General features: G+C 45.4%; 1 protein-coding gene across 1 annotated transcript in view; it reads right to left on the minus strand.

The window, feature by feature from the left end:
- Positions 1-3,263: 3,263 nt before the first annotated feature.
- The window catches only part of VIT (vitrin), a 37,967-nt gene continuing 22,143 nt past the window's right edge, over positions 3,264-19,087 (minus strand). Inside the window, exons 12-18 of the mRNA XM_009953158.2 lie at positions 15,976-16,023; positions 10,459-10,521; positions 7,612-7,759; positions 7,314-7,417; positions 6,593-6,819; positions 4,036-4,549; positions 3,264-3,442 (exon numbers count right to left, since the gene is read on the minus strand). Of these exons, the coding sequence (XP_009951460.1) occupies positions 3,264-3,442; positions 4,036-4,549; positions 6,593-6,819; positions 7,314-7,417; positions 7,612-7,759; positions 10,459-10,521; positions 15,976-16,023 (1,283 nt within the window). The remainder of the gene's footprint in view (positions 3,443-4,035; positions 4,550-6,592; positions 6,820-7,313; positions 7,418-7,611; positions 7,760-10,458; positions 10,522-15,975; positions 16,024-19,087) is intronic.

Below are 19,087 nucleotides of genomic sequence, written 5' to 3' on the forward strand. Positions count from 1 at the left end.
TGACTGGTTCCTCTGATAGGTAATTTGGTGGTCCTTCCTCTTCTAGCTTATTCTTGGGCTTTTTTTTTTTCAGCTGAGCATGTGAAAGGATAACATTGAAAAACCTGTGGCTTTACCAACCTTGCTATCAGGTCTAGTAAGAACCTCAGCTGCGTTTCGGAAACTAAAATGGCATGGACCATATTTGGTGTTTATTTTTTAACCACATACAAGACGACATGTAGTGCATATGCCTTGGGGACAATTTTATTGCAAAAGATATAGCAACTTGTGTGGTTAAGCTCAAAATAGCTTCTGTATGTTACAGAAGGAGTTCTGCTGCTTTGTTCAAACAAATATACCCCCTCAAACATTTGTGAAGATTTATATGTACGTTATCTTGGTTTTTAATAAAACAATATTTAGAGACTTCAGTAGATGGCAAACATTTTGATTGCTATGAAAGGTAAAGGCTAAGAAGGATGTGTTCTGTGCTGAGCCACTTGCTTTTGTTAATGTATTCTTGCAAGTTTTGAGGCTTATGGTTAAGTTTATAGCGTTTATGAATAGGACATCTAAGTTTAGATGAGAGCAGAACTAAACATTAAACCACTTTCACACTTTGAGATCCAACAAATTCAAGGTCATCCCAAAAAGATAATAAAAATGCACCTTGACAACCGAGCGCCATAGTTGTTCTGTAAACTTAAGATAAACCATTTAAACAACAACAAACCCTGAAGTGCCTTTTAGAAATGCTGGACACAGAATATAGCTGTGCAACTTCCCTGTGAAAGAGCGCTTGAAAGCTCACTGTCATTGCTTGGTGTTTAAGTTTTTGGAAGAAATTAAAATGCATATCCAAAAGAATGTGTGTGGCTCTAACTGTTCCTAATGTCTTGACTGTCTGTGCTGTGCTTTTGGCAGAGCACACACGAAACGTTGGGGAGTCTCTGCAGAGTACCAGTCTTCCATGCTGCAAGAGTACAGCCAGTATGGAAAACAATATGCGTTGTAAGCTGTTGCACTGAAAATTAAACCACATATTAAGAGTAGCTAAAAGTTAAGACTTAGGCCTTTTTCTCAGCAAGCCCCAAATTAAACCCCAAGCAAACAGGTTCTCAGACAATAAATATGGTGCCTGAACTGAAGTCACTGGTAAATTCAGTTTATTCGTTTGAGTTTTTCCAGCCCATGTACTGTCCCTTGTTGACAGAGAAAGATGCTTTCAGCAGAATGGTAGTGAGGCAGGTGGGTCAGGAGATGGGGAGTATCAGGGGTTGCTCTGTTTCTACCTCTCTGTCTGTAATCTTTACTTTTTTCAAGCCCAGAAGCTATTGCTGTGGAAGTGCAGCAGCACAGATTAGTGTTAAAAGCTCTGCATACAAATATATTTTATGTCTTTGTTTTGCTTATTTTGGAAGCTGTCAGTGCCCTGTGTCTTCTGTCTGAGTAACATTATTGTACTGATGATGTTCAGTTAAAGTTGGAACTGACTGTTTCTTCTAAGAGGAAGATCTGAACCTTCCCTGTGTAAAACTGCTGTTTCATCCAGGACTGTTTTTGATAACCTCTTGAGAGGACCCCAGCCTAGCTTATATTACCACACCACGGCGATCATATAGAATCTGCTGTTCTCATTAGTTTGCATTATGCTTACTTAATTGGCCATTTTTGAGCTACTTCCATCATATTTCCAAACGTAACGACTTAAAAGATTGTGCTGCTTCTGTGGACAGAAAGGAGTCTCCCTTATGGCAATTTACTTCAGTTAATATGTTTATGTGAATAATAAACATCCTGGGTCATGGTTATTGAAACTATAAATGCTATTAAAAGTCTGGTTTGTGAGCAAGATGTGAAATTTGAGTTTTAATTTCTTCCTATTTCCTGTTAGTTCCACAAGCCTGACACGATGTGGCTTTGATTGCCATAACGTGCATGAACATGCGCTTTTTTATTGGCTCTGAAACTCCATCGCTTTCCTTTGATAATAAACGTGTTTTTTTAAATTATACTGGATGGAAACATAACCAGCAACTGCTGCTTCCTAATTAAAGTGCATTCTTTTGACCCTCTTAATGTGTCACCACTCTCCTACTAGTGATACGGCTGGTTCTTTCCTTAAGAAACGACCGTGTGATTTGAATAATCCAGGGCTGTAGTAGCTTCATTTTGAAATCAACCCATGAAACAATTCAGTCCCAAATTTGGGAGAGGGTGTCTGTAAATGCTCGAAATGCTGCTTTTCCCAGTGTTATAATGCAGAACTTCAGGTAATTGCCTCTTAAAGTCTGTTAACGGCTCTTGAATAGCTCTCCTCAGCTAGAGACTTATGTAAGCTGTTCTGAGCTGTAGTTTAACAATAGAGTGGTGGGTCTCAAATGCATTTCCAATTGCGAGCAACTTAAACCCACAATTTTTCTCAGTCTTCTCTGTCCTGGCAGCTCTCCTGCTGTCCTGCAGACCTTGAGCCATGTAAGAGTGGAGCAAGAGAGCTAAGGGAACAAGATATTTCTCAAAATCAAATATTAATGAAGTGCTGTAGGAGAATAGATTCCTGCGTGTTGGCTGCTTTGTGGATTTGGGGCTTTATTTGGGTTGACAAATGGTTGTAGGGTCCCACAGCTTAACTCTTTCCTCTCACTTGCTTTCCAGTCTCTGGGTTTGGATAAATCTCAAGCTTGAGTTTACACTAGCTGAAGCTTAACATTAGCAGCAAGACAACCTGTATAGAGAGAGCCTGCTTTTAAGAAGGTACTCAAATTTGAGTTGTGTTCCCCCCCTACCCCCCTCAAAAAAAATGTCTGGTGTTTCAGCCATGACCTTGTAGTCGTCTGGTGGGCAATGCCACACGGAGGTGTTTCTGCCACAGCAGCTGAGCAGCATGGCTGTTCCCTGAGGGGACCTGGCCCCTTCAGGAAGCAGGTGGTACGTTTTAAGGAGCTTGTGTGTGCCCAAAGGTGGGAGTCAGCCAAGCCAGGGCTCTATACTGGAAGCAGCTTTTCAAACAGCTCCAGTTATTTCCTCCATATTTACTGTCTCTTTCGCTATCCATCCAAACCTGTTTCTGAGTTTTGGAAGCCTGCAAGGAAAATAGAAAAATCAACAGTCTACACAGAGCATTATCATGCATAGGGACAGAGCTGCAATCATCCTTGCTGACTGGAAAGTGTCCGAGAAAAACACCTCCAGTATTCCGTGAATTGAGGGCTGGTATTACTCCTGTGGCACTTGTTGTGCCTTCAGCATGGCGTCCGAGGGTCCCGCCTTGCTTGAGTCCATCAGTTCCATGGCTGGGAATTAAATTCTGTGCAAATGTTTTGGATGAGCTGATTAACAAAGTGGTAGAGGTTGTCAAATTCATCCACGAAGAAGGAATGCTCCTTATCAGGGTCTGTTGCAATGGCTTCCAGTTCATCTTGGGCTGCCCAAGCAACTCCAACAGAGTAAGCTATAACTCCTGGAAAGAAACTCAAAGTTTAGAATGAGCATAAAAGTTGTCATTGCGTTAAATTTGATTTAAGACCAATACTGGCAAACGTACTTGCCAGGCCACAAATGTGGGCAGTGAGTTGCAGTGCACTCTCCCTGGTATTTTCAAATTGGAGGAAAGGTCTAGTTTGTGCTTTGGAAGTACCTTTTGCTAATAGCAAAAAGGTTTAAACAATAGTAAAGCTTCTGCTCTGTGTCTGAAGAACAGGTTCTTGTTCCAGTGCAAATGTCTTACAATTGTGTTGGAAGGTGTTTGGCTATCCTGACTGGGAAGCCAAAGAACGCTTCATGTATTACTAAGGCAATAGAAATCCCCTGAGTTCTCCTGGACATAGCTGCATTTTGCTAGATTTATGTCATTTTTAAATTTTTTTTAAGTTGCTTATTCAGATATTAAAGACATGCTGGTCTCATTAGATCTCAGTGAGGCCTCAGGGTGAGGTGCTACTTTTCCTTCATAAAGTTTCATCCAGTGCCTTCAAATCATAGCAAACTGGATTTCTCTGACCTGGATAAATGCTGAGGCATGTAGGGAGAGCAGGTAACAATAGAAGAGCTTACCATTTCGGTGAGCTGCCATGGCTGGCACTCTGACATCGTCGTAAGACCTGCCGTCTGTAATGAGAATCATGATCTTTCTTTTGTTGGGTTTGGATTTGCTGAAGAGCCGCTCTGTGGCATAGCTGATGGCTGCTCCTGTGCTGGTCCCACCACTCCAGTAACTGATCCTTTTAATAGCACTCAGCACATCCTGCTTTGTGCTGTACTTGTCAAAGCTGAACTCGAGCCTTTGCTCATAGGTGTACTGAACAGCTCCGATGCGGGTGTCACTGTCCGAAATCTCAAACTCCTTGCTGATGTTGGCTACAAACTGGAGGACTGTGCGGAAGTTGTTGGTGCCAACACTGCTGGAGCCATCGATTACGAAACCAATGTCAGCTGAATTGAGGCACGTCTTGCTACAAACCAGCCGATCGATGTCGCAGACCCGCTTCACCAAGGGTTGGACCACCTTGTGCAGGCTGAACCAGCTGGGCACATTGATGGAATAGAATCCATTTGTCCTGCACACTGCCTGCAAGGCAACACAAGGACAAATGAAATGGAAATTCAGTCCGCCTGTTTCAGCTGGGGTATGTAGCTAAATTGTAAATATAGGCTCCCAGAAAGAGCAGTGGTGGAGTCTGCAGTGGCCTCTCCTCCAGTTACCATCTGCTTCCCTGGGAAATGATGTCAATGTAACATCACAGATACTTGTGTAACAAGACAGGTTTTCCTGCTTTTTTTTAAAAAAGCTGTGGGATGGAGCTGATATTATAGCAGTGAAAGAAATGCAATAAGTGAGTTTGCCACCTGTCGGGCTTTGTTAGATGAGTTATATTGTTTGCAGAAAACACATCTGAATCACAGAGCTACTGTTAGTGTTGCTCCAGTGGGCATTATGGGAGCCTGTGTGTTTGCCAGGTGACAATTTCAGCTCCCATCGTTCAGGGCAACAAGGAAAGTTTTGCCTGCTGACAAACCCTACTACCTTGAGCTGAAAGCTGGAACTGAAGTTGGGTTATCCTTGGTTCATATGTTTCTAAGCAGAAAAACACCCAGGCAATTTTAGTGAAAATGCAAAAAGCCCATAAAGATTCCCCATTGTGCTTGCTCTGCCAAATAATAATAATAAAAAAATCCCATTAATTTTTATAACTGAATGCTTGTGGGGAGCAGATCTGCAGGAAGCTTCTGTAGGTTAGTGGGAGTCAGGTGAGTGTGGGTAGGAAGTAGAGGTGGCAGAGAAGAGGGAGTGGGAGAAGTCAAGGGGAGTTGTGGGGACAGGCTGGATAAAATTGTCCTTGGCTTTAGCACCTTTTAAATGCTAATGCCTCGGGTCACTGGGTAAGAATATTTTGTTAAGCTAGGCTTTATCTGTCAGCTTCATGTATGTGCATTTGAGTGTTTTAAAAGACCAAGGCACTGTTTTCTTGGTAGCTGGTCTTGACTTGCATAAAGCCTAACAGCTCCAAGGGAGTTACAGTTCCCACCAGTCTGGGCTACTCACCATGTCCTGCTCTCGTTTGCTCTTACTGTCTTGCTGCTATTTTAACATTACAATGCAGCAGTATCAAGTCACTGTTCTCTCTTTACCTTCCTATTCTAAGCCCACTCTACTCCCACTTCTGCTGTTTTCCTGGCAGTTTTGCAGAGACTCACTGTAGCTTTGCCCTTTTAAAAACATTAAATGCAAATGAGACTACAATCCAATTTAACACTGACCGGAGACAGTGCAGCTCTCTGGAGCAGCTCTGAAACTCATGGGAAATTATTAATGGCAGAGAGACATGGCTCAGATGGAAATCTGAAAATACCAGGTAACTCGGCCCTGCTTCCTGGGCCCAGCTTGGTCTGACACTTGGTAGATATCTCCTGCTGTAACTGGGTGCCAGCTTGCCCTGAAGCATTGTTGAGCAGACAGCTATGTTAGTGCCAAATACAAATCATCCAAGGCTTGCATTCTTTTTTTTTTTTTTCTGCACATAGCAGGGATTGACTCTTTTTCCAAGAGCTACCATGAAGTCCATAGCAGCATGAACAAATAACAGAAAAATAACCCACATCGGATCAACAGTGGAAGCAAAAATGTTTGAGTTATCCAGTACAGCTGAACAACTGGGAAGTGCCTGTGTTGGAAGAGTTCCAACATTTGCGTGTGTGGGACCTGTTTGTAAATGCAGAACTGACATTAGATTGACGGGTCTCCTCAGCCTTTGCTGGGTGGGCAATGCACAGCAGGAAGGTTGTGCAAAGCTCAGGCTGCAATTGTGCTTTGTCATGCTACCGTGTATTTGGAAAACCTCTTGTCTCAGTACGACCGCAGGTTTGTGCCAGTGTTCAGTCAGTGAAAACCATTTGATCCCTGATGCACCTTAAACCAGAACTTTACTGACTTCATCCCCTTTCTGACTTCAGCATTGCTGCCTGGCTCTTCGTACAGGAGACCTCAAGGCAGCATAAGCAGGACAAGAAATAACTGCAAGTGGTAAGAAGGAAAAGGAAATGCCCTGAACAACACAGCTTGGAAAATGTAGTCAGAGCCAAGGTCCTAGCTAGAGCCCAGCGCAATAAGTACCTTGTCCACAAAGTTTGGTTCGATAATGTTCTGCTTCTCACTTTGAGCAGCTGCTTCAACAGTGACAAAGAAAATGTTGATCCCTGATTCTCTGGCCAGCCTGGAGGCCTCCTCCACACGGTCAGTTGGCCACCCGTCCACCATCACTACAACCACATTGGGTGCTCCACCTCGGTTTCCATTAGCATCCAAAAAGAAGTTTTTGTTAACAAATGAAAGTGCCTTCCCTGAAATAAAAGAGGTGGGGATCAGTTACAGGTCTGGAAGAACTCTGCCTGATACAATCTCATGAAATGGTAGGCAGAGGGCTGACTGAAGTGTTGGAGCCCTGCCGAGAGCTGGGGAAAATGGTGTCTGTGTGAGCAGGAGGGGAGGTTGCTGCTGTTGGTGCCCGTGCCTCCTGAGCTGAACCCTGTCCACCCCCTCCCTGTGCCTCACAGGGGCTGGGGGTGACAAGCTGGGCTAGCAAGGTTCCCCAGTGCGTTGGTGGGACCCACCCATGAGGAGAATGGTAAATCCTGTCCACTTGCAACAGACTGGTGCTGCCCTGGACTGACGTAGGCAGTCATGGTGGGAGATGTACCCCTTTGCCAGCCCTGCCGTAGCGCTGAGCACCATTTTGTCACAGCCTCTGTACCCAGTGAGGAGGTGTAGGCTTGCCACAGCCCAGGCTCTGGAGACCTCCTGAAGCTGAGGACACGCAAGCAGCCGCAGTACCTACCAACGTTGGAAAGTCCACCTTTCTGTGGGATTTTCTCAATGGCGTTGCTTAGGTCCTTGGAGTTGGCATAAGTTTTTAAGTTGAATTCTGTTGAAGGGTCATCGCTAAAAGAAGAGCAATTGTCAGGGTTTTGGTTCACATGCAACAATATAAAAGCTGCAGGACCTGCTTGTGTTACCCAGCTCTTGAGTTCAAGCTGGACTGAGACCTTAAGCATGTGTCAGCTGCAAAGCTACAGCTGCCAGAGTGTGCAGTTGTGCCCCAAGGCAATGGGAGCAGCTGCACGAGAAGCTCTTACCCATACTGAATGATGCCCATCAGAGGACCAGCATTGCCGATGCCAAGGGCTTGAGCCACGTTACCAAGAAACCGCTTCTGGAGATGAAAACGGCGTTTACCAATGCTCCAACTCCCGTCCATCAAGAAGGACAAATCAACCTTGCAATCTGAGAAGAGATGCAGAACATGGAAAATATTTTTGGTCCTTTCTGATAGCTGTGCTTCTTGTGAGGAGCAAAAGCCTAAAAAAGTCTGCATCCAGTAACTTGTCCTGCTGCACAATCTCTGCTAAAAAGCCTTTGACAAGGACAAGTCACAGCTGGGGGCTCAGGTTTGTCCTGCTCATAGGCAAATATGGTCCTTGGCTTGATTTTCTCCCATACAATATCCAAGCCTAGCTGGCTGACAAAAGGGTAAGAAGCTGTCCCCAGGGGTCAGTCTGGCAGCACTGTGTTTGGGGGCAAGAAAGGAGAGGTCAGTCACGCAGGAACAAGCTGGCTTGTGTCCTATGCCTTCAGAGTCACAGCTTGGGCTTGGCCTGCTTTATTCACAGCCCAGAGGTGGTGAGGGCTTTGACCCTTGGATTTTTGCAGTCTGGCCACCTGCAGAGCACCGACTACAGGGATTTCCTTGGTTATGCTTTTGTGGCTTAATTGGTATAATAGATGTAACAGGAACAGCTCTTCATGTATTGTGTTAATGCTGCTCAGGAGGGAGGAAAGACTCACTCAGTTCCCTAAATTTGCAATGCCCGGGATGAGCCAAGGAGCTGCTGACAGCAATCCTGGTAGTTCTGCGCTTTCTGAATGAGAATTGTTCAGCAGCTTCATTCTGGGCTGGAGCTAACAGCAGGGATGACGATTTCGCTTGGTGTGTTCAGACTGAGTGGGGGCTCTTTTGGCATGTAACTGTAGGCATGTACCTGTGTGTGCAGCAGCAGCAGTGTGCTGTTGTGTGTTGCCTCTCTGGGCTGAAAGCAATATTCTAGAAAATCTATGCCTGCACCCAAACACTCTTCGCTCTAATTATACAGATGAACTTCATTTTTGTCCTTCTGCAAATGCTGTCTTCATCACTGCCAGCCTGCTTTTACGTCTCTGCAAGTTAGAGGTAAAATATTCATCGACTGGACTGCAACAAGGCGTGGGATCAAAATTTGGCTTAACTAGAGCGCTAATTAACATTTTCCCCCTCCAGTGTTGGGGTCATCCTCATCTCTTGATTTCCCTCCGATGATGCCTCCTACCAATCAGACTGTCCAAAATAGTGTGCTTTAATCATTAGGTAGCCCGAAGGCTACAAAGCGCCAATTGTTCTTGCTGGCTTATGCAACTGCCTCCCATCTCATTACCTTCAATTTTTTTCTCCCGTAGCTGTCTTGTTTTTCTAATTTTAATAATGCTGGATTATAGAACCGTGACTGAGAACCGCGTTTGTTCACAGCAGATCATGAGGCAAGGCCGGGAACCCACAACAAATAATATCTCAATTAACGGCCAAGTTTTCCTGCATTTCCTGTCCCTCAAAGGGAGATACACCATGTGATCTATATGTGGAAGGTGGGGAGTTCGTTAGCTAGCAGGGTCCGGGCATGCAAAGATTTACATATGGTTATATACAGCCTTAATTTCTGGGGAGGATTCAGACAGCAGGCATATTTCAGTGCTGGGACATTAGTGGGAGTCTGCAAGAGCACAGGCTAAAGGTGCTCTGTAGGGAGCTGAGCACTTTCTGATTTGCAGGGAGACAAGATCTGAATTATAGCTTTTGTGGTCCTAGAGGTATCAGCAGAATGAGAGTTTTGATTCTGGCGTGCCTTACCTCAGTTCAACTGCTGGAAACACAGCTGAGCTTGCCTGTGTCTCTGCTACACTGAGCTCTGCTTTCCTGCAGGGCAATTTGGTCTGTAGGGCAGATCCTTCTCCTTTTCTTGTTCTTTCCCTTATTTCTGTATCAGTTTTAGGTGGTTTTGATATCTTTGATAGGGGAAAAAATGCTTTTAAGTATTAGGAGGAATGCCTGGGTATATACAGACATTTGGTTTGGTAGTTAATGTAAAGAGTCCTTGAAATGCTAGTTCTTCAAGAGATGGTGTTCTGCTGCTGGAGGATGGGCAAGAGAAGACCTGGGTGCTGACGGGAGGGTGAAGCCCCCTCTCCAGGGTGGCTTCCCATGAGGAGGTGGCAGATGACCCTGTCTCTCCACTCAGAGCTTGCTTTCTCTGACTCCTTCTACTCTGGGCCCCATCTAAAGATGAGTTAATGGGCAAGTCTGCCTTTCATTTAGAGGGCTGTGGAAGATTTCCTTTTCAGAGCAGGGGACCCTACATGTCCATCCCTGGACTTGAGGGATCCTCAATGCTCCCTTGTTGCGGCAGGCACCGGGTACTTTTCTCAGGTGATTTCCTTCTCTCCCACCCACTGCTGTGGGAAGGGTTCCTGCACTCAGCATAGCCACGGGATCCTGCTCTGGTCAGCAGGGCTCACTCTTCTAACCCTGGCCGCAACACAGTGGTTTGCTGCCCTCCGCCATCAAAGTCCCTGAGTGAAGCTCTGCGCCCCAGGAATGCGGAGCTGATACTGCGGAGCTGATAGGAAGAGGTAGCAGTGAGCAGCCACCATCTCCCTGCCCAGGTAAGCTAAATCTTGGCTGTTACTTCCTTCCCTGTAGAAGCAAAAAGTGGTTACGTGTAAGAGAGGGGTTGGTGGAGAGTGCTCACTGTTCCTTTGCAAGAAAAAAATGCATTTCTCAAGTTTATTAGGCTTTCTTGAAAACTTACCTTTTGCTATTTAATTTGAATGCATTCTGGCAACGTAATTAATAAAATGGTATCGCTTAATTATGAAATTAATTCTGAAGTACGTACTTGGGTTCCCGTGGGAGATGGACTCAAGTGGCTTTGGATTCAATTCTTCCTTTGAACTGAAGCCTAGAGAGAAGAAGGAAAGGCTCCATCAGTGTGTGCTTGGTGCCTGCCCTTGCTCTGGAAAGAAGCAGGCAATGGGGTGGCTGCAGAGTCCCCCTGGCCTGAGGATTGACATAGGAGGGAAACAAGGGTGAGGAGCACATCCTTGGAGCTTACCTTTTTCCACCTATGTTGCTTCTAGGATAAAATGAGTGGAGGCATTTCTAGAAGTGCCCCCAAAATCCTTCCAAGCAGCAACTTTGACTCCCCTTTACAAGTCAGTCCCCTCGCTGCAAAGGCTTGTGAGCAGCATGCAAAAGTAGAGGGTTCCTCAGGTGCAGAGGCTGGTGACCATGGTGCAAGGTGGTCACCTTCCAGCACTTTGCTCCTGAGAGAACCAGTGCTGCCACCCTTCTGGCTTGCCACGCTTCACCTGTGCTTTATAATGAGCTGCACAACAACTGAAGCAGGTGAGCAACAGGTTTAGTATGTTGCTTTTCTGTCTGGAGAGGAAGGCATGGTCAGCAACTCACCCCACCGTCTTGCAGTTGGGGAAGCAATGCAAGCCACAGCTCCTCAGGTGCTCCCGGAGGACTGGGTTATTTTGGAAAGCAGAAAAGAAACAGGGTAAATGGTGGCAGAGAGCTACAGTGAAGTGACTTGAAACAGTCTCACAGGTCACTAGTGGATTTTAGCTGAGACCCCAAGTGAGATATTTGGATGGTAGCAGCCTTAGGAACATGAGTTTATGTCCTTATGAGATACACTGACTCACAGGGCATTGTCAGGCTGGTGTCAGAAGGTTTGCAAGTGCTGAATTTCACTCATGACTTAAATGTCTGGTGAGAGTCTTCTACAAGTACAGCATCTTCCTCCTGAGCAAGGGCAAAGAGCTGTTTCTTTTCACTGCAGCATGACAAGATTAAGAGGATTTAGCTGGGATAATCTTCAGAAGAGACAGCAATGATCAGTCAAGCCCCAAACCAAATGGTCACCAGGGAAGGAGTTGGTCAAAAGAATAGCAGAATGGCTTATTATTTTAGTAAACGGCGTATTTTTATAAAAAAGGAGGAGGAAGACTTCCTTAAATCTTTATCACCAAATAAGTCAAGGAAAGACTGCAGACTTCAGAGAGACAGTAAAAAGGTAACTTTAGAAAGTGTGAGCTTAATATAGAAAAAAGAGAAATTAGTAGGTGCCATAGTTTGTCTTTCCACAGCAGCCACCCATGAGCAAGCCAAGCCTGAGAGCATTGGTGTATGTAAAGAGAGCAGGTGTCGAAGAGACATCAGCAAAGGTCACCCCCTAAGTATAACAGGAGGTGTAACAGCACACAGCACCTAAGCTGGTTGCTGAAGGTATTAATGACAAAGCCAGAATAATGCAGAAAACAGTCAAGAAAATGGGGGGAAATACCGACTCCAGCTCCCTTTATCACCACTCCTGTTTCCATTCTGGTTACATCTAATGATCCAACCCCATAAGGGGCAAATAAAACTACTCTGAGTCCTTCCACCTCCATCCTGAAAGCTGCAGATAGTTTTGGGTCAGGGGCCAAATTTGTATTAAGCCTGAGTATGCCGTGCCTAATGTAAAGCTGACCTGATGCCTGATCCCTTGCTGGGAGGCTATAGCATGCTGCAGCATCCTTATGGGAGAGAAAGGTTGCTTTGGCTTCTGTTTTTTAAATTCAGCTGCCAGTGTATAAAGTTTCTACTGCATGAACTAAACAGACCTGCTAACAGCAGCACTGTGTGATTGCTTTGCTTGTTCTCTGCTTTGCTTGTTCCCAGGCATCTCCTGTTGCCTGTCACTAGAGAGAGGACACTAAGCAAGCTGGAGCACTGGGCTTGGCCTTATACAGGAGCCCACGTGGTCACGAATGAATGAAATAGGTAAAGGGCAGACAGATTAGCCCTACCTTGTTTATGGCAAGAGTGAGTGATTTCTTTGTGTGTTTTGTCTGAAAATTTCCCAGCTATGACCGGCTGGGTTACGGCAGCCCCAGGGCTGGTGTCACTTTTTGTTGCTGCACATGTGGTGCCCAGCGGTGCCTGCAGCCCCTGCATGCAGCCTCCCTGTGCTCCTACCCAAGCTTTGAAGCAGACACTTTCTGGACAGGGCACAGGGGCTCTTCACCCATCCTGACACTGGCTTTTGTGCCAGAAATGCCTCACCCCCACAGTTAGTGGAGCCAGCCCTCTCCTGACAGAGCAGGCTGGCCCCATTTGAAAGCACGTTGGTGAGCCAGGCCCCAGCTCCAGTCCCTTCCAGCTGGAGCTGTTGTCCAGCATGTTGCTGGCTTGTGCCTCTTGTCTTAACGCCTCCTTTGCACACCTGGGCCGAACTCCCAGGCAAGGAACAGGGGAGAGGTCTGCTGGTGATGTGCGCTTGCCCACAGGAGGCTCATTTGAATGGGGGAAACATCAGCAGGGGGAGGCAGAGTGGTGGTGCTGGGGCAGCACTGCCTGAGGCTGGGCTCTGGCTCCTGACTGAGGAATGTGACGTTTTTAGAACAGGGGTGATGAAAAACAGCTCTGTCCAGTGTCATCCACTGCAGCAAACATTTCTGATGTGTCTCAGGCCTGAAAGTCTTGCTGGCAGGGACCAAATCTGCCTTTGGTCTGAGGAAGGGCATGAAGCAAATCCTCTGCAGGTGCAGCTGCTGCTCCTGAAAGATAAACCCTCTGCCATGTGAGGCACTGCGAGGGCGTGGGTGACTGAGGAGTATTTTGACTGTAAATACTTGATGGGAGCAAACCTGCCAGCTGCAGGCATGGAGGGGCGTGAGTTTGATCTGGGCAGGCACCAGTGGCACGAGGTGCAAGCAGCAGTGGTGCAGGGAGGGGAAACAGGACAGGGTTAGAAGAGTGAATTTTGGGTTCAGGCTAGTGTGTGACAATGGCTGCTCCTTGGATAAATGCAAAGGAGAGTGGTTCAGCAGCAAGGCAAAGTAAAGCAAAGGACCAGGAGCTGCAGGAGAGCACTTTGATGGAAGTGGCCATGGGGCCAAGTGCTTCTTGAGGCTGAGCTGTGAACTCGTGTCTGGTGACCCTGCCGCTCCACCAGCAGCCACAGCCTTCCAAACGTGGGAGAGGAAAAGCTCACCACTATGATTTGGCAATACCTCTTCTTTGCCCTTGCTTTGCCTGTGTGTAAATGTCTACAGGCACAGTCCCACGGACACTTTCAGTTGGTGCAAACCAGCCCCACCAACCAAAGACAGAGCCCTCCCCTTGCCAGGCACCCTCCTGCCTGCTCCTGCCCTGCCACCAGCCCCTGTGCCTGCCTGGTGTCAGTGTGAGACAAGGAGAAGGGGGAGAAAGCAGAGTTAAACTGGGAAGAAAGAAAAAGGTTAGTGATGGGCTGGACCAGCTCCCTGATACAGCTCACCCTCTGACCACACAGGTGCCTGGGCAAAGGGTGGCTGGGAGGAAGGCTGGTTTTGCTGGCAGTGCTGGTTTATGATGTGTTTATCTGATGCAGAAGTTATGGGCAACATGAGAGAGGCAAAGGAAGCAGTGACTTGGACCTGTACGTAGCCTCTCTTTGTCAACCGCATGGATGAGAATGACTGTGGTGTTTTTTTTCTTTAAAACCTGAAATAATTGGCAGCTTGTTCTCCTGACTGTATATATGCCAGTACAGGCTTTAATTACATGGGCACGTAACAGTTCCTTGGTAATAGACCAAAGCCACGCTTCATCCTGCAGCCTGCGCACTGCATACCTCACATGTGCCAGCTTGGTATCTCATATGTATGTGCAGTTCTCCCCACTTCCCTTATTTGCAGAACAGAAAGTAGGTGGATTTAATACTAGTGAAATTAGGTATCAACATGTGCCATTCATTTTAGCAACTAGATTGTGTAGGGAAGTTAATTCATAGTTGCCTGCCTCATGCGTTTATCTGCATTCAATAAAATCCATATTGTTTACCCGGGCACACAGCTGACATAAGCTTTGTCGATATGGAAACTCCAAGTTAAGCAATGCAGCACTTTTCCTTTTTCTTTGCCAGTGCAACTACCAGTTCTTGAAGGTTGTGGGTCAGCTGGCTGGTTTGTGCTCAGTGTAACAATAAGGTCACCACCCAATAATCTTCCCCAACTAATTGGGGAGGTGGTCAGTCTCTATGGGCCTTCCTGTTCTGCTAGTCCAATTTAATGCTGTTACTGCCATGGGAATTTCAGCTCACTGCATGGGCACTCTACTCCATGCTAATTAAAGTTCCCTTCACTGATTGTCACAGCTGTCCATGCTGATTAAACTTCCCATTCATTTAAGTAAGACAGCAGTGACTACATCCACACCAGAAACCATCCCTTTGAAATGATAATCTGAATTCATCAGACTTTATCGCACTACTCTATGCAGGCACTTCAGTTGCTGAGAAACATTAATACAACATCCCTTTCCCCATGCCCAACCTCTCATTGCATTTAATGCAATATGTCATTTTCTGCCTCAAATTACCCCTCTGCACCCCTGACCCTAGTGCTGTAGCTTTTTCTAAATAAGCACACTTACGGCTTGAGCTACAGAGGATAGAAACACTTCCTCTCTGTCTCAGATTGCTGCTGCTGGAGAAGGGAGATCTGTTCATGTTTGGGATGATGCAAATTTTGACTCAACGTACACCTCTGCTGACACTGGATTTGCAAGCTAATGCATATGGGCTATGCTGCTCGTCACAGCTAGTGCAAGGATTAGTCATGCCTCAGCTTTGAAGTAAGCGGAGTGTTCAAGGGATTGGTCTTCACAAGTGCTATCAGCACAGCCTTCTCCAGCAACAAAACTGGTGATGGAAAAGACATCTTACATTGGATGGTCCAGCTTCTTGTAAGAGAGCTAGTACTCTGTCATGAATTGGCCTGTAGTTTGTGTCGTCTGCTTTAAAAGTTCCGGAGGAAAGAAAGAGATCCCTTAAATACTTGAGCCTGCTACAAATGTAGGTGTTTTCCTCTCACCAATAATTATAAAAATGTTGGCATCTCCATATTGTGAGTTTTTAAGGCTAAAATTTCAGAAAATTTCGTGATGCTCATTATTCTTTATGCTGGGCTTAAACCCTCCTTTTCTTATCTGAGTGTCTTTCCTAAGTACGTTGACATCAGAATAATCTGGTTTTGTCTTCACTGACTGCAATTTTAGACAGCTGTGGCATTCCCAAAATATCTTCTTATTTACAAGTGGATTTCAGTAGCTAGAATCCCTTTTCTGCAGTGTAGCTACCAACTCTTTCCAGAGCTCATCTGTGCTGCTCCTGCTTTAGGCAGGAACTTGAGACTGATGCAAGCATAGAAATGATTTTAACTACTAAGATGTAAATGACATACCTTACTTATAATTTGAATACAGTAATGACTCCTTAAAATGAGATTGTTATCAGGAGTGTCATGGGCCTGATTTGGCTTTTCCCATGTGTGATGGAAACCAATTATTCCCAGACTAGTTACTGGATGCTTTAAATATTTACCTGTGTCAAAAAGGCTCAATCCAGGTTTCCATGAGTCTGTTTCCATTGCTTTCACACAGGAAAGAAAAGAAAAATTATTACTGAAAATAAAGAAATTACTAGAGATTACAAAGTTTAGAAAGATCCATTCATATAGCAAATGATCATTAACAACTAGGATCTAAAGAAATCAGTAAACTGGAAACCTTTATGCACACATTTCAAGCTACATTTGGGAGCCTCATATCTCTGTCTCCAGAGCGTTAATATTTTTTGTGATTTCATATACGTCTCTCTAGATCTGTTTTAGTTTCGTTCCTCTAAGTTGCATTGATATTGAGGCAAGTATACCGACTTCAGTACATTTTGCACTGGATTACAGCCAGACAAAAGCCCTTGCAGCTGACCAGGACAAGAACAGTACCAAGGAACACTGGTGAGATCCTTGACCCCTCACAGTCCCTCTCCGGGTTTGTTCAGGGTTGTTTACAAAGACATATATCTCAGGCCTGTTGAATCCATACTGCCTCCCATGCTTGTTTCCCTACTCAGACTAGCAACTGGTGTGCTCTTGACTAGAGCCAGTGGGTGAAACACAATGTAGGTTTGGAGAAAGTCATGGGCTTGCCAGTGTTTTCCAGCCTAGAGACAGCTCTGACCTTGTCCTTAGGTTGCCATCCCAGCAAGGAGCTATCAGCCTCTCTTTGGGAGGGAAACTTCTTGCATGAGACAGATGGCTGAATAAGATGTGTGGTCTCCCTTAGGGTTGTAGGAACTCTGTCATGCTTCACTGATAAGGTCGTTTTTCCAGACCTCTTTCCCTCCTTATGCTGAGCAATGCTTAGACACCTTATGAAGAATCTAAAAATTCAGGAAAGCAAAAGGCTGAGAAGTCAGTCATGATGAACACAGAAGTTTTGCTATGATTTTGCTTAGGAGGAAAAGTAGAGTGAAGGAAGGGCAGGCCTTGGTAATGGGGAAGGGAAGAGGAGGAAAGAGAGGCGGAATATTCCTAATTTATCATCCCCCTAGGCGGCGTCATTTGCCAGAGTTTTGTACATCCCTCAGCAGAGTCATGAGGAAATAGTAGTGACTGGAGGTAGCGGTGCTGGTTGCAGAGCAGGATGATGCTCTCCATAGGGAAGAACTGGTGCTCATTTGTTGTCAGTGGCCAATGTGTCTCCTGAATGCTGTCACTGAGAACAACAACAGATTTCAGTGAAACTAGCTTGTGAGTAGATAATCTCAAAAGGTGTGCTCCACCCTCCTAAGGCAGAGAAATGTCCAGTGGCTGCAAAAAGAAAAGATTCATATGAGGGTATTTTCAGCCTGGCCAGCTGAAAACAACAGCCAAAGAGCAAATCATGACGATCCTGTGCTTCTTGAGCCTTCTGTACAAATATGCTGCTGTGTGAGTTGCAGTGGAAAATGTCCTTACAGTGGTAGGAACTATGTGGCCCATGGCACCAGCTGAGGAGCTGTGAAAAGATCTGCCCATCTTTTCTTCTCTTCATAAGCAGGGACGTGAATTGAAGGATGCAGAGCAGTGGAACGTGCCTATTCCACATATGACAGGTTCGCTTCTACTGCCAGCTCATAGCCAGGGACTATCCTCAGAGCACACACTCCTCTAACTTCTCTGACCGTTTAAGCTCAAAAAAGACAGATGCTGAAAAAGGAGAAGACTGCTTTTTGTGAGTGGGAGCAGTGCTGAAGTTTTTCTAGATTCACTCTTCTCAATAACTACTTCCACTCAGATGACTGCAAGTGCTCTAATCTGTCCAAATTCCTATGGGTGAGAGCTGACTACTGCTTCTCATGGATCACAGCCTTTTAAAACTTTCTGTGGTGAGAAAGCCCCTGTTTTCCTTCTTAATGAAGAAAAGAACTAGATAAGTACCAAGTATTTTTGGGTAGCTGGCTGCAAATGTGCAGAATATACAGCTTTCTGAGTGAGCCATAAATCCAGGCAAAAGCTTCCTTTGTTGCATGTAGTGTTAAACACATAATGAAGAAAGCTCTCAATGAAACGTGTATCTAAAAGGGAAATGAGTATACTTATAAGTAACTAGGTCTTTTTTTTTTTTTTCCCACTTGATGATGCCCATAAAAATCAAGGGTTAATTTTTAAAATACTCCAAGTCTGGTCTTTTTAAAAAAAAGACGACACCACCACCACAACTTCAGTGTAATTGTCTTGAAAAAATACTGGACAAAGTGATTATGTGATTTCAAGAGAGTTAATGTGCATTGTCAAAAGCTTGGAAGAGTTGGATCTTCTGAAGAATCTGCAGGGAGAAGCTGCGCAGGCAACCGGTGTGTTGGGGAGGGTGTTCTCCCAGCACACCCTTTTGCTAACCTGAGCCGATGAGAGAAAATTCCTCGACAGCCCAGCCAAACCTGCAGAATGGATCACTGTTGTTTGCAGAGCAGCATGAATGCGTTTGGTAGGATCAAGAAAAACAACTCTCCAAGAATTTCCCTTTGATGGTTAGAAAAAATTGGCTGCTTGGAAGCAAGTCTGAGCTTCCAAAAGCTGGGCCGAAATAAAGATCAGGACTTATTGGGAATATGGCAAGTATGTGTTTGTGGGGGTTTTTTTGTTCTTGTTCTGTGATGAAGAAACCGGAATCATTCATGATGGGAAATTTGTGCTTTGTAATCACCTTGAGAGGGACCTTAAGGTGCCTTAAGCAATTAGGTGGGGTTAAAATCTGACTTTGATTTGACAAGACTCAGCACCATCTTCCCCTACTTCTCTGGCAAAGATTCAGCGAGCCTGAGGATTAGCCAGCACATCATTTGGTCCAGATGTTAGGGATCTTCATATTTCAGCCCTGTCAGGAAGGCAGGTCTGCCACCCTAGGCTATCCCCGCCCTGTATATGGTGCCACATAATTAGTGCATAGCTATGACCAGCATGTTTACAGGCAACATATTTGCACTACTGTTCAGTCCAGGAAAATATTGTCCCCCTGTCTTTCCTCTGAAGGTGGGCACCAGATTTTGACAAGGGCAAAGAGAATTGAGGGAGCACAAGAAATGTGAGATTAGAAAAAAAGAAATGGCTGTGACATCAATGTAGCCAAAAAATATGAGGAAGATAAACACGGATAGAAACCAGAGGGAAGAG

This window comes from Leptosomus discolor, chromosome 2 (assembly GCF_034619465.1).
Source record: "Leptosomus discolor isolate bLepDis1 chromosome 2, bLepDis1.hap2, whole genome shotgun sequence".
Lineage (NCBI taxonomy): Eukaryota > Metazoa > Chordata > Aves > Leptosomiformes > Leptosomidae > Leptosomus > Leptosomus discolor.